The following is a 13,388-nucleotide window of genomic DNA, read 5'->3' as shown; positions in this document are numbered from 1 at the left end:
ATTTTGTGCTGCCCAGGTACCATCCAAAATCATACAGCATTTCCTGAAAACTGAGACTTGTTTTTAAAAAGCTTGATTGAATATTTTTAGCATCTAAAGTACTTGGGGTGACACTCAACCTAGAGTCAGAACACAAAAACCATGTAAACCTTGAAATACCATGACCTTTTCCAAAGTTCTTGTCTGTAGAACCTGGGGTAGAAACTTTGCCTGACCTTCTTGGGGCATTTCCACACTGCCTGATTTCCACTTGAAGTGTGTGTCCTACATGGAGGACTTTATGGGAGCATGTTGGCAAGGTGATATCTGATTTTCTTGGGGCCCAGAAAGCTCAAGGAAGAGAAGAACTGGCCAGTCCTTGGTGGAAATGGCCTGTGTTCTCCTTCCAGCTGAGCTCTTCCAAAAGAGGTGAGCTAAATAGCTCTTATGGTCAGCTCCAAGTGGCAGTGAACATTACAGTTTATAAAAAATCAATTTAAAGACTTTAATTTTTCAAGGAGCTGCATGTGAGCCCTAGAAGGTCATTAAGCTGGTTATAATAAAAAAACACCCCACCCAAATTATTTGACATTTCAAAAGCAACATCTTGTGTCCTGCTGTATAGATACTATCAGTGGGAAAAAAGCTTTGTTCTCCCTGTGTAATCTCAGATGAAGCCTATTCTTTTTTTGACAAGTTTGGTTCCCAATGGGGTTTACAGATTTCCTTGCTTGCAGCTGCAGGGAAAAAAAAAATCAGTACTTCAGTGAAAATGGTGTCCTAATTTCTGTGCTGAAATACAAAGCTTCTGTCACTTACACATCTTGTCAGGAAAAAAGGAAACAGTTAAATAAATGCTGACTTCTAAAGCTGAAATTCAAAGTATCAGTTAAAAAATCATTGAAGTGTCTGATTTTAAAATATTTCAGCTCTACCCTCAAGTCTTGTGAACTAAACAATGAAGAAAATTTTAAACAAAAAGCCTCAAGGAATTCTGGCAGATAAGACAATCCAAACATTCTCGCAACATGTCCTGGGTTTTGAGAGATTGTTACAAGATGACCTTTGCTGAGAATGACTAAAGAAATGAAATATAAAACAAATCTGATCTTAAAAGCAGTGAAAATCCAATAATGGCTTGCATCTTACTGCTTACAGTGATTAAAATGTTACTATTAAATTAATTTCAGTTAAGGCTGTTAAATAGATTCTGCAGTGCTGTTCTGATCCATATTTAAAAATGGCAAAATTTAATCCTGGAAGGACATAGCCTGTCCTTTGGAGCTACTTGGAGGAATTAATTTTGCTCATGACCGGTTGCATATCTGAGAAGGGGAATATTGAATTCAGGATGAGCACAGGGTTGATTTAGGGCCTGGATGAGGAAGAAGCATTGTGGTGTTGGGTGCAATGACCTCCAACCCGCGTATGTCGTGTTTCTGAGGGCCATTTTCAGAGGACTGGGGTGGGGCTGCTTTGCCTGTTTGCTATAATCAGTGTTTCTGTGCCCTCAACTCCTACCACAGCCCCCACGAGCTCTGTGTGTTGACGAACACAACTCTCCAGTGCCATCAAGCCTGGAGTTACTGGTGTAGGGCAGAGGGGGCCTCAGTGTGTCTGAGCTGTTTGTAGCCAGACCCATCCTTTGAGAACTAGGAGGAGCAGTGGCACTTACCAGGCCATTGATATCACTGCCACGGGGGAGAGAAGCCACCAGTAGTAATCCCCTTTGTCAGAGTAGACGGCCATGAGCAGCCCCACCAGGATCCCGTTGTAGCCGTGCAGCCCGGCTGCGATGGATGACCTGTGATGGAAGCAATTGCAACGTAGAAAGCTCTGCTGAGGGTGGCCCATCACTGGGACCCACTGAAATGCAATTTTAAGTGTCCTGCCCCTGGTGAAGGGATGAAAAAACAGTGCGATTACTGATGTACTGCCTTGCAGTGGTGTGTGGAAGGGGAAAATTTGGGGACTGCTGGATGATGATGGTCTAGGGGCATCCTTGTGGCTCAAAGGACCTGCACGGTTGTGACAATGGCTATCAAAGAGAGAGAACTGTCTGTTTTCAGGAAGACAGACAGACACAGGGACAGGCCAGCTCTTCTTGAGCCACAGCTCTGCCTTCACCTGAGTCTTCTAACAAGAATCAGTGACCCATCAGTGGGCTCCAGATATCACAGCCATCAATTTTTGTTAAGTGCACGAAGACACAAGGTGCCACCTACCTGTCCTGACTGAGGGCCAGCGCAGTTAAGGTGGACACAGTGGTTCCAGTGCAGCCTGTGAGCATCCACCAGGGGTTCTGGACGAAAAGTCCCACTAAAATGATCAGCCCACTGAAAGGGTTGTTGACAAACATCACCTGAGAGGTCCCTCGCAAGATCCAGTCCACCAGTTGAACCATTAAGGGCTTGTCTGGAGGACATCAAAGGAAAACACTGTTAAAAAGGCATCATTTTAGCAAAGAACAACCTCTGCAGCCCCTTTCTGGGCACAGAGCAGAGGTGATGTGTTAACAGTTCTATAAAACAAGGCTCTGATTAGTTGTTGTCTCATATTTTGTATCTGGCACTTGAGAATTAATAGGGATGGACTGGGCACTGCTGTAAAATTCATGGAGGGACAGAAAAACAGGTGATTTATTTGTGGTGGTCAGAGAACAGTCAAAGGATTACTTTCATGGTAGATCACTTTAGGTTCTGCTATAAATCTAATAAGGAGACAGATTCTTTTTGGTGTATAATTCAAATGCAGAGAAGAACTCTGAAACTACTTTGTACATATATAGGAAAATAAGAAAAGGAAAAAATTTTGCTGTTTTAGGAAGAAAATCAGCAACCCTGAACATGGAGGTATGGTGGATATAGGAGATGGGGTCAAAAGTGTCTAAGAAGTATTTCAGGAGCTAAAGAACCTAAATTAGAAAACAGTAATTATAGCTTGGACTGTACTCAGGGCAAAGAGTCATTTCCAGAGGACAAAGAGTTATTGCTCTTTAGAGAAGGTTATTGAACCTGGGCAGAGCAAACAGACACCAAGCACAGATACCTCAGGTGAGTGCAGGGGGAAGATGGGATGAGGCCACTGCAATAACTTTTTGAAGCTGGTTCTCCTTCTGCAAATTGACTTGAATTTTTCTTCTGCCTCTCCTCAGGGAAAACTGCAACCATTTCTGAACCACTGTCTGTTATTAAAGGATGGTACAAAGAGAATGGACGGGAAAGGGGAGCTGCTTGCATGCGCAAGATATTCAGATGTTCGTGCAATGTGCATATGCAACTTTTATCTTCTTCAAGATTTGAAATTAATTGTGTTAATTAGATTGTTCATTAGATGCAGCATAAGGTACGAGGGTTCTTTCTGAATATGGGCAATGACTTATTCCTAAGAACTCGTTCCAGGCAGCATTAAGGAGGAGGAACGAGGAGGAGGAGGAGGAGGAAGGGGCTCCTTAGAGTAAAATGACCAGGCTTGTCTGAATTAATTTTATTTAGTATTTGGTGTTGAGGTATTATTATTTATATATTTATTAGTATTTGGTGCTGATGCAACAGGCATCAGCAATACACTTAGTTTCAGACACAAGTATTATCTGCAAAAACTCAAATATAACCAGAGGACAGTGGCCAAAGCTTTCCAGAACATGGAGTAAGAAAAGCTGTCTACAAAGTGTGGACGACTGGAGTAAAGAGAAAGGAGGAGATATTCTCCTGTGTCTGGGGATCACACTGGCCTGGAGCTGTACTGCTAACAACCCTAGCCTTGACAGAGGGCCCACAGCCTTACACAGCCTCTCAAACCCTCGCTGCCAGTAATTGGACTGTCTGCTCATGCATTGTTCCTGTCTGGACAGTGAACCTTTGAGATCAGTCTTGGCATCTGTTTTATGGCTTTGTAACACCCGCAGTGCTTATTGCTCCCCCAAGGCTGGGAACTCAAGAGTCTCTGCCTCTATCAGGAGGCAATTCCCCATCATCAGCCCACATGTGGATGAGAGGCAGTGGCTGATCCAAGGCAGTTACAGATGAGATTCATCCCCCACTTCTGATGTGTGATTCTGGGCATCGCCATGTGAGGTGATAATAATGACATGTAACTGATTAAGATTCTTTCTGAGAGTGAGATAATTAAAAGGCCAGAGTTTGCAATGAGCTTGGACCATGGTCTGCCTCAGGGGTTGAAACACGCTTCACTGGGAGTACTGTTGGAAATATGGATATCCCCAGCCAGAGACCTCCAAACACCTCCTTCTGCTTACTTTTCATCCACTCTCCATATTCCTTCATTTCTCCTGTGAGATACCCAAAGCCATGGTGGATCCAGTTTCCACCTCTCCACGGCAGGTCCTGGGCTCTTGGCATCTCCTTCTCGTAGAGCTCCCTCTCACTGTGATGTTCAGTCACAACGATCTCACCGAGGTCCATCCTCTTTTGGGTGATGGTAAAGGATGACTGTAAATCACAGAGACAAAGTCTTAGAAAAGCCTTTTGGGTTGGGGCCTGACAACCTTGTGAACCCAGTGATATGTTTTATCAAAGATGAGATGTTTATGGAAAAGGGATCTGACAGATCCACAGCTGGGAGTGGTGTGTGCTACAGTGGTGATGGGGACCAGGCAGTACCCTGCTGCTGCCAAGGAGCTACAGGGGGAAAGAGGGATGTGGCATGGGTGCCTTGCAGCACCCCACCCTCACTCCAGCTCCTGATACAGCCCGTGGCAAGCTGCTGGTTGGACAAGGGACCTGACATCTGCCAAAAAACTGAGTAGTACCTGTGTGATGACCATGCTTGCCTGAGTGTACCTACAGTGGCAGGTGCTGAGAAGGGAGCCTGCTGATACCTGTCCAGCAGTGAGCTGGAGGGAAGCAATGCAAATTGCCAGGACAGCAGCAGAGAGTAGGGGACAAGAAAGTACAAGAGGAGAGGCTGAACTGTGTGTCCTTTTTAATGTTTTGAATTGGTGCTTTTGTATATCACCAGAAACCTGTGATGCTCCTCATTCCACATCTGCCTTTGATAGACCATCAAGAGCAGCCTGGGGTAGCATCAAAGCTTTGCACAGAAATCAGCATCCACATGTGGCTTTTGACAAAGGTAAGAACACTGGCTCAGGGCTGCGTGCTCCTTAGTTAGCAGGTGAATATTCAGCAGGAGTACGGGTTTATTAATCTTCCAATTATACTTGCAGGGCCTTGCTCATTAAAAAGTCTATTACCACATAAACCCTAAAGAGAAAATACACAAATACACTGCACTGCAGCCTGGTGAGGTACACTGCAGGTCACACCATCAAAATTTCATCCCCACTGCCTGAGGGAGCCTGGCATCAGCTGTGTGTTTTGCTCTGGTGATTTTGATATAGTGTGGCTGGGTTTCTTCTAGGTGTTGCCCCAAAGTGGGCTGTGCTGTGAAGGGCTTGCCCCCTGTTTAGTGGAATATAGGCACCATCTTCTGGTGGGAGCCTGTTTTTGGGTAGCTCAGACAGGCTGGCTCTCAGCGTTGGAGCCTGCAGCAGCAGCAGGAAGGGATGCTTGGCTGCAGGAAAGGCTGCTTTGCAGAGAGGGACACTGATGGGCAGATGGCAAAAGTATCGGTGGCCCTGGATGCTCTCAGAAGAAGGTCCTTGAGCACCAAAAGCTGCTTTCCCTCCGCCCCTGGTAGCACGATGCTGAGCGCAGCCCTGCACGCACGTTGCGCGGCGCCTGTTCCCCAATGCTCTGGCTCTCTCTGCCGGCAGCTCGTCCCCACGGCAGCGAGAGCCTTTGGGATGTCCTTCAGCATCGACGTCAGCCTGAGGAGGGCTGCACCAGCAAGAGAGGCTGTGTGGAACCGTATTAACAAACCCAAGCATCACTCATTTGTTTGAGCCTAAGGGAGGAGGATTATAGAAGATAGAAAATGGTCTAAAACAACAACAACAACTTGTGGTTATGCAAGGAATAGACACCTACAAACCTTGAATCAGATAATCAGGGAATGGTTTGGGTTGGAAGCAACCTAAAAGCCCATCTCATTCCACCCCCTACCATGGGCAGGTGTCCTTCCACTATCCCAGGTTGCTCCAACCTGGCCTTGGACACTTCCAGGGATGGGGAAGCCAGGGCTTCTCTGGGCAACCTTTGCCACAGTCTCACAGCCAAGACTTTCTTCGTTATATCTAACCTAAATCTCCCATGTTTTAGTTTAAAATCATTCCCCCTTGTCCTGTCCCTCCATGCCTTGTCCCCAGTCCCTCTGCAGCTCTCCTGGAGCCCCTTTAGGCCCTGCCAGGGGCTCTGAGCTCTCCCTGGAGCCTTCTCTTGTGCAGCTGAACATCCCCAGCTGTCCCAGGCTGGCTGCAGAGCAGAGGCGCTCCAGCCCTTGCCCAGGGGTTCTTCATGGTGTTGTAAACAGGGAGGTTTTGAGGTTTTGAAAAGCTGTGCTCAGTGCAGGAACAAGCAAGGAGCAAAAGAAGAGAGAGGGAGTGGTTTTATTGTCCCTCTTTATTCTTTTGATTGGTTATCTGATTCCGGCCAGAGCTGAGTCCAGTCCCTGTTTTCATTTTGAGGCAGCCTTGGTAACAGCCATTTTTGGCTTTTCCTTGTGGCAAGCCAGGAAGACTTTGGTGTAGGGAACATTGATCTAGAGTTCCTCTTCTCCTCCTGTGTGTCCTCTAGGCTGAGGGAATTTGCAGTGGTTAGATATTGGGAATTTACATCCCCCTGAGGTAAGAAGTGCCCAGGTCCTACTGGAAAACCAGATATTTCTGCCTGGATGTATCCCATGAGCACTGGGGCTTTGTAAGGTAATTTCCTTGGGTGTAGCTCTGGGCACCTTCAGCTGGAAGTCAGGCCATCTCAGCCCACAGCTGCCAACAGAAAGCTCCTGGTATTCCCATGGACAGCCTGGGTGCTGCAGTGAGGGTACCCAATAATTTTTGGGAGGGACATGGGGTCTGAAATCAAGAGCAGAAGCAGGGAAGAGGCTCTAAAGCAGTGCCAGGCCAGCACCTGGCTGTCCTGAAGGGTGCTTTTCTCCAGAGGTTAATGGTCATATTTAGCAATTGATCTGGTAACAGAGATAACCCTCTGGTGAGCACTGTGCTGGAATCACCATCCCTAGAAGTGATCAAAAGCTGTGTGAATGTGGCACTTGGGCACGTGGGTTGGTGGTGGCCTTGGCAGTGCTGGGTTATTCTTGGACTTGCTGGTCTTAGATGGCTTTTCCGACCTAAACAAGTCTATGATTCTGTCTACTTTGTTTATTTGCTCATGTTCTCCCTGGAGTGTTTCCAAAGGATTTCAAGGGGTGAGGTGGGCTCAGAGAGCTGCACTGGATCCATGTAAAGGAGACTGGGACATCTCTTGTGGTCTTGAAGTCTTAGGGATGCCTCAAAAAAGAAGGGTGAGTGGTCCCTTTGCTGTGAACAGCAACCACCATGAGCTGTGCAGTACAGCTGTTAGCAGCAGGGAGAATTAATGCCAAGAGGTTGTGTCTAAGTCATCACAGCACATGAAAACTTATGCTCATTTTAAACCCCACCAGGAAAAATTACTTGTGGGTTTTACAAAGCAGAAACATGACTTCAGAGCTTCTAAATCCTGTACTTAACAGGACTGCACAGCTCAATTACCTCTGAAACTGAGATGTGGGACCTGTGTATTTTTAAAATTCTTGTCTTGCTCACATCATTTAACTGTCAGGGGTTAAGGGCAATATTGTCATATTAGACCCCTTTCCAGTCAATTCCTCTCTGGAGAGAGAAACTAGTCTCTCCAGAGAGTGATTGGTATCTCTTTTACCTAATATACCTAGCTGAGCTGCGAAAAACGAAAGAAAAAAAAGGGTGTTCTGCCTCTCTTTTTCCACTGGCTGCAGAGGGAGCCTGGTGGCTGAGCTTTTAGAGGCCTGTTTGCAGGCAAGAAAAGTTCCAGCCTAAGAGATTTTGCCAAGGTCAACCTTGAAGTTTTTGGAAGTGGGATCTGTAGTCCCAGGCCAGTGCTTTTAAATCACTGAGCCATCTGTAACACCCTGTAATCTACATCAAGTTGGGCATCAAAGTTCTGGGACTAGGAAAGAAAGACCAACTAGACCATTTTTATGATTCCTGTTTGCTTTCTTCTTATGGACTGGAGGGAACTCAATCTTGTCTTGAATGAAGCACACTCACCCTCCTCAGATGGGAAGGCAACTTGAGACATGGCTGGAGGAGAAGGCTGAAGAATTACCAAATTTGGGGCGAAAGAAGTAGTGCCAAAAAAAAAAAAAAAAAAAAAAGATTTGGGGATGCTGAAAGCTTTTGTGGTGAATTGTGGGGCTTTACATAAGAACAGCCCGAGGGGCTGCAACAGCTGGGTAAGATCCTGGAGGGCTGTGATGGGCACAGTGATCCCTGCAGGATCACTTCATCCTGGAAAAACACCTTTTCTTCCCAGAGAGCACCTGTCAGTCTCTCGATGGGCTGGTGCTCAGTGGTACAGGCTGCATGAATAATAGAGAAATCATTTTAACAATTATCTAATTAAGGCTAATGAGAGCCTGAATCACTTATGGCACACCTAGGGCTGATGAGGAATTCCTTGAGAAAGGGCCTTTTGTTAGCAAACACCGATTCATCAGTGTGGTAATGAGCAGTCCTGCTTGTTAAGAACATTTTCCAGACTACAGGGTAGTGCCAGGTGGTTAGGACTCACCTCCAGACCTACCTGTGCCTGCTCATCCCCCAGCAGACAGCGGCTGCAGCCTGCTTTTGAGGCGCAGGGTGCTGACAGCACAGAGATGTGTATTTTTTAAGCCTCCAAGATCAAGATCTGGGTTTCTCTTTGGCTTGTGCTGCTAAAGAAAACGTTCCAAGCATAGCATCATCACGCTGCTTACAGTGCCCTGGTGGCCTCATGCAAAGAACAAAACCACCAATTTTTTGGTCAGAACAGTGAGATGGTGCATGACCAGCATGATGGGTGATGAGTAACCCTTGAGCCAACTTCTCTACAGGGCTGCTGTTTGTGTTGGGAGCTTGGCCTTGTGCTAAGGTACCTGAAGCCAAGCCTGGATAATTTATCTTTCCCCTTCTGTGCTGAAAGCCCAGTCAGAAAACACGCTGACTTCAAGGGATGTGGCCTCACCAGGGCCTTGAAAAGAAACAGTTTGCAAAAGCACATTTCTCTCATAAGAAGACATAAAGGAATAGAGAAGAAATACCATGTACAGCTAGAGGAAAAACTTTGGGATGGTGACAGAACGCTTGGCTGAGTCGTAATGACTTTACCAAGTGAGGCTCTACCAGGGATCAACCTGTGATGTCGAAAGCAAATGAATAAAGCAGGGCATTTCAAAACAGTCACTAAGGATGAATGCAACACTGTTTCTGAGAGTAGGTACAAAACCCTCAGCCACAGACCTTTAAAATAAGAAAAAAAGAACAAAAAACCAAACAACCAAACAAAAAAACACCCAAAAGGAAAAAAAGGTGCGCAAGTGACCTTGTTTCCTACAACAAGCATTAAATGAAGCCACATCCCAGAGCAGTTCTGCCATATCTTGTGCTGCTTGTACAGCAAGCACAACTACAACAATTAGCAGTTGGGATAGTTTAATGGGGCTAAATATGATTCTTACATCCTTATTTAGATAATCGGCTTTTACAACGTGGTCTTTCTGTGTCTTTCCCAGTCTCTGTACTATGTAATGCAATACTTTGCTCCAAGGCAAAAGTTTACGACTTCTTCTTTCCCCCTCTGCTGCAGCAGTGTCTCCCACTCTGGCAGCAGAGGCACAGAATTTATTTAATGGATTTTACTCATGTCTGTGGTAGAAGCTGTGCTGGCACCATTTGTATTTGGGTTGTCTGCACACCTACAGTCACACACACACATGCACTGTGTGTGTAACTGCGAAGGAGGAGGCTTTGGCTTCCTTACCACGGGTCTCCTGAACGGTGTTGCTAGAAAGGGATTCATGGACTCATAAAATGGGTGGGTTGAATGGGATGTTAAAGCCCATCCTGTCCCACCCTCTGCCATAGGCAGGGACACCTTCCAGGCCTTGGACACTTCCACGGATGGGGCAGCCACAGCTTCTCTGGGCAACCTGTGCCAGGGCCTCACCACGCTCACAGGGAAGAATTTCTTTTTAATACATTATCTACCTCTTGTTCTGTTCCTCTTAACTCCCTATAAATATTTAAAGGCTTATATCTATGTCACCTCTCCATGGCTGGCATGGAATGATTGGTATCATCTCCAGGAAGATCACGCAGTTGTGTGGGACATCATCATTGGGATGGGATGGATTTACTTCCAGAAGTGTCTGCCTCATCCTTTTAGTGACACAGAGAGATTGAGATGGGACCTACGAGGGTTGGTATGTGCAGTGTGGACGTCTGTACCTGAGCATCTTGACTTCCAGTGAAGAGCTGGTCAATGTATGCATCTAGAGCATGATTCATCCTCTCCCATCCTACACAGATGAATCATGTCCCAAATTCTGTCACATTTTCTGTCTATAATGGGAAAGACAGCTCAGATGCACACAGCTGCACCATGTGTATGCAGGGAGAGGGGTGATGAGTCTCAGCTAAATGACTGTCCTAAGGTTATTCAGGAACTCTGTAGCTCACTGGGATATCAAACAAGGACACCTTCATGTTTGAACTGAGTGCCTCATATGTGAAGAATTTTTAAAATGCTATCTGTTTTTTAATAATAAAAATAGTCAGGTCAGGTAGATATTTTAAGACACAAAAATCCTGTTTTCCTGCATAAGGTTTCAATTATAAAACCAGAGGGGAAAACAAATAGAGAAAATATGAAATATAAAAACTGTAGCTTCTAAACAGAATATTTTTCAAAGGTTTCCATGAGGTGTTGGCTGTTCGGCAAAGCAGACTGTAAAACAATTTTACAAGCCACATTTATTCTAAGAGCTCCACTTATTGAAGTACAATTCAAACTCTTGTTCTGCCGGCCAAGTTCCATAAATTAAACACTTGTCCAATAACACATACCTCTCCACTGTTTCTTTTTGGCTTTTGTGTTTGTGTGTCTCTCTCACTCCTTTTATTTTTTTTTTATCCTTTGCAAATGGAAACAAAAAAGGTTTGCTTGTTTTAGGAAAGGATTTAAGAAGCAAAGCAGTAAAAGTAAAAATAAGGTAAGGAAAAAGAAAACAGGTCAACAGAATAAAATGAGGCTTTTGTTCCATTATTTTGCATCCTGCTGACACTGATTTACAGCTAGGGCTAAATCTGTGGTGTGAAGCCGTGTGATGTCAAACATGCAACTAAGGCTGTGCCTCTGGATAGTATGAGAAACCAGCCAGGTGACCTGACAGCTAGGAAGGGAGGTTGGGTGTGTGTCCTGCCTTCAGAGAGAACCCAATATCCTTCCCTTCTCTAGAGTGTTATGGCCTTAGAGCTGCGACCATCACCAGGACCAGCCTTTTCTTACAAGAGAAGGGACAGACATTCCTGTCTGATCTGGAGCAGGAATGGGCCTGCAGATATGTCAAGAAAAGCCCTGCCAGCAGTGCTTCTGGGATCACTGTGCCTTCCCTTCCCCACTTTTTTCCTCTTTCTCTCTGCTGTCACACACCATCAGCTCTCGCTGCTCTTTCAGTTTGGTCTAGAGCCTCATGTCCAGGCTGTGTCTAAGTCTTGCGGATTCTTTCATTGAATCATAAATGTTGGAACAAACCTCCAAGGTCATTGAGCTCAAACTTTGACCGATCCCCACCTTGTCACCCAGACCAGAGCTCTGAGTGCCACATCCAGTTGCTCCTTGGACACCTCCAGGAGTGGGACTCCAATGTTTACCAACCCTTTCTGTGAAAAGTTGCTGTGTCCTCTTGTCCTGTCAAATCACTTCTCCTTTAGCACAGGACCTGTCCTGGTGGTTAGACCCACTCTGTTGTGTCAGCATCTTCCCGAGTGTAACTTTGGTGTGACCCCCTGTCTTCCTCCTCCACACTGACCATGAGCTACATGTCTTAATTTTCAGAACCAGCCACTGCTCCGTCTCATCAGGGGGAAGAATTAACTCCTACATCCCATAACACTGCCTCTACTTGCCAGAAGTATTTCTGAAGCTCCTCTCCTGTGCTGGAAAGTTTAGACATCTTAACACGAGCTCCAATGAAATTAAAGCCTTCTTTAATCCAGCAAGTAGTGAGGTGGAAACAATACAGCAAGAAACGACAATGTCTCTGCTTTCTTATTAATTCACAGTGGAAACTCGGGTAAGCCAGCTACTGAATGTCTTTCATCAATTCAGAGGTGACCTCTTAAATGAGAATAAATCCTTTTAACTCACTATAGTGATTCAGGGTCTTACTCTGTAAGGCTTGAGTGTGATGGTCATGGGCAGCCAAATGTGAATCACTTTGCAGCTGCCAGAGAAATTACTGCTCTTTATTGAAGGCTAATACCTCTGCTGGGCTGAGGTACTATAACTGATGGGTGTGAAAGAGAGGACAGGGAAGGAAATGTGCCTTAGGACATTTTAGTGTGGAAGAAGGCAGATTTAATTTGGCTTCTGCTGAAGGTGATTTTAGGCAGCCTGTTCATGTTTCAGTAAGGTTGGAGGCAGTCTTGTGGTCAGTCTCAAAAGCTGGGACTGAACAAAAGATGGTAGGGACATTAGCTCCTTCAAAGGGGCAGTGGTTAAGGGTGATGATTCCTGCTTCAGCTGCCCGCCCAATCTGCAAGAGCTCAAAGAGGGCTTTGAACAAGGAAGCTTTTCTGGTTTTCTGTGTGGCTGCTTAGGTGGTCCCATGTGGTTTTCTCACATCAGGGCAAGGCAGGGTTGGAGCATCTATGACTCCATCACTGCTCTGCAGACAGGTGATGGGTGATCTGCAACACCTGTGCTCCAAGATCAAACGACTGATGTTAACATACACTGAGAAACTGTGCTTGTTCTATGCAAAGTTTCCTTGTTTCTAAACCTGTAAGCTCTTCATCTGGGGTTGGATATCCTGTACAAGCCTTGGGGAGTTGGCAAAGCCTCTTCATTGCGGTGTGAAATACCCTGCTGGTTTTTTGTAGCCTATCTTAGCAAAGCTTTGTCTGTAAATATTTTAACTGCAAGTACAATCACATGGTGTCTGCTGTTCCTGGGCTGATCCAGCTGAATACTGGGGTGTCTTTAGCAATGCATGGTAAACCACAGGCTGTAAAATGCTAGGTGCTGTTCACAGTGAATTAAAATGTCAGAGCTTGGCCATTATTTGGTTAATCTTGGGACAAAGCACTCAGCATTTTAATATGGTAACCGTAAAGGCATTTCCCCATATAGTTCACATTGCTTGCTCTTTAATAGAAAGTTAATGGGGATTTTCTTTTTTAGATAGCAACAATTTATCATGTGTTTCCCTGGTAACTACAACATCGTGAACCTTCCCTGAAAACTCCATTGGGATTCTGCAATGTTTGT

General features: G+C 45.5%; 1 protein-coding gene across 1 annotated transcript in view; it reads right to left on the bottom strand.

Annotated features, from left to right (window-relative positions):
- Positions 1-13,388, bottom strand: part of LOC125320465 (urea transporter 2-like) — a 40,631-nt gene that overhangs the window by 7,412 nt on the left and 19,831 nt on the right. The window contains exons 2-4 of the mRNA XM_048292835.1: positions 4,238-4,430; positions 2,205-2,394; positions 1,655-1,783 (exon numbers count right to left, since the gene is read on the bottom strand). Of these exons, the coding sequence (XP_048148792.1) occupies positions 1,655-1,783; positions 2,205-2,394; positions 4,238-4,403 (485 nt within the window). The 5' untranslated portion in view covers positions 4,404-4,430. The remainder of the gene's footprint in view (positions 1-1,654; positions 1,784-2,204; positions 2,395-4,237; positions 4,431-13,388) is intronic.

The sequence above is a fragment of the Corvus hawaiiensis genome, chromosome Z, assembly GCF_020740725.1.
Source record: "Corvus hawaiiensis isolate bCorHaw1 chromosome Z, bCorHaw1.pri.cur, whole genome shotgun sequence".
In the NCBI taxonomy this organism is placed as follows: domain Eukaryota; kingdom Metazoa; phylum Chordata; class Aves; order Passeriformes; family Corvidae; genus Corvus; species Corvus hawaiiensis.
Note: the sequence above shows the minus strand (reverse complement) of the source record. Positions and strands in the feature narration are given on the sequence as shown.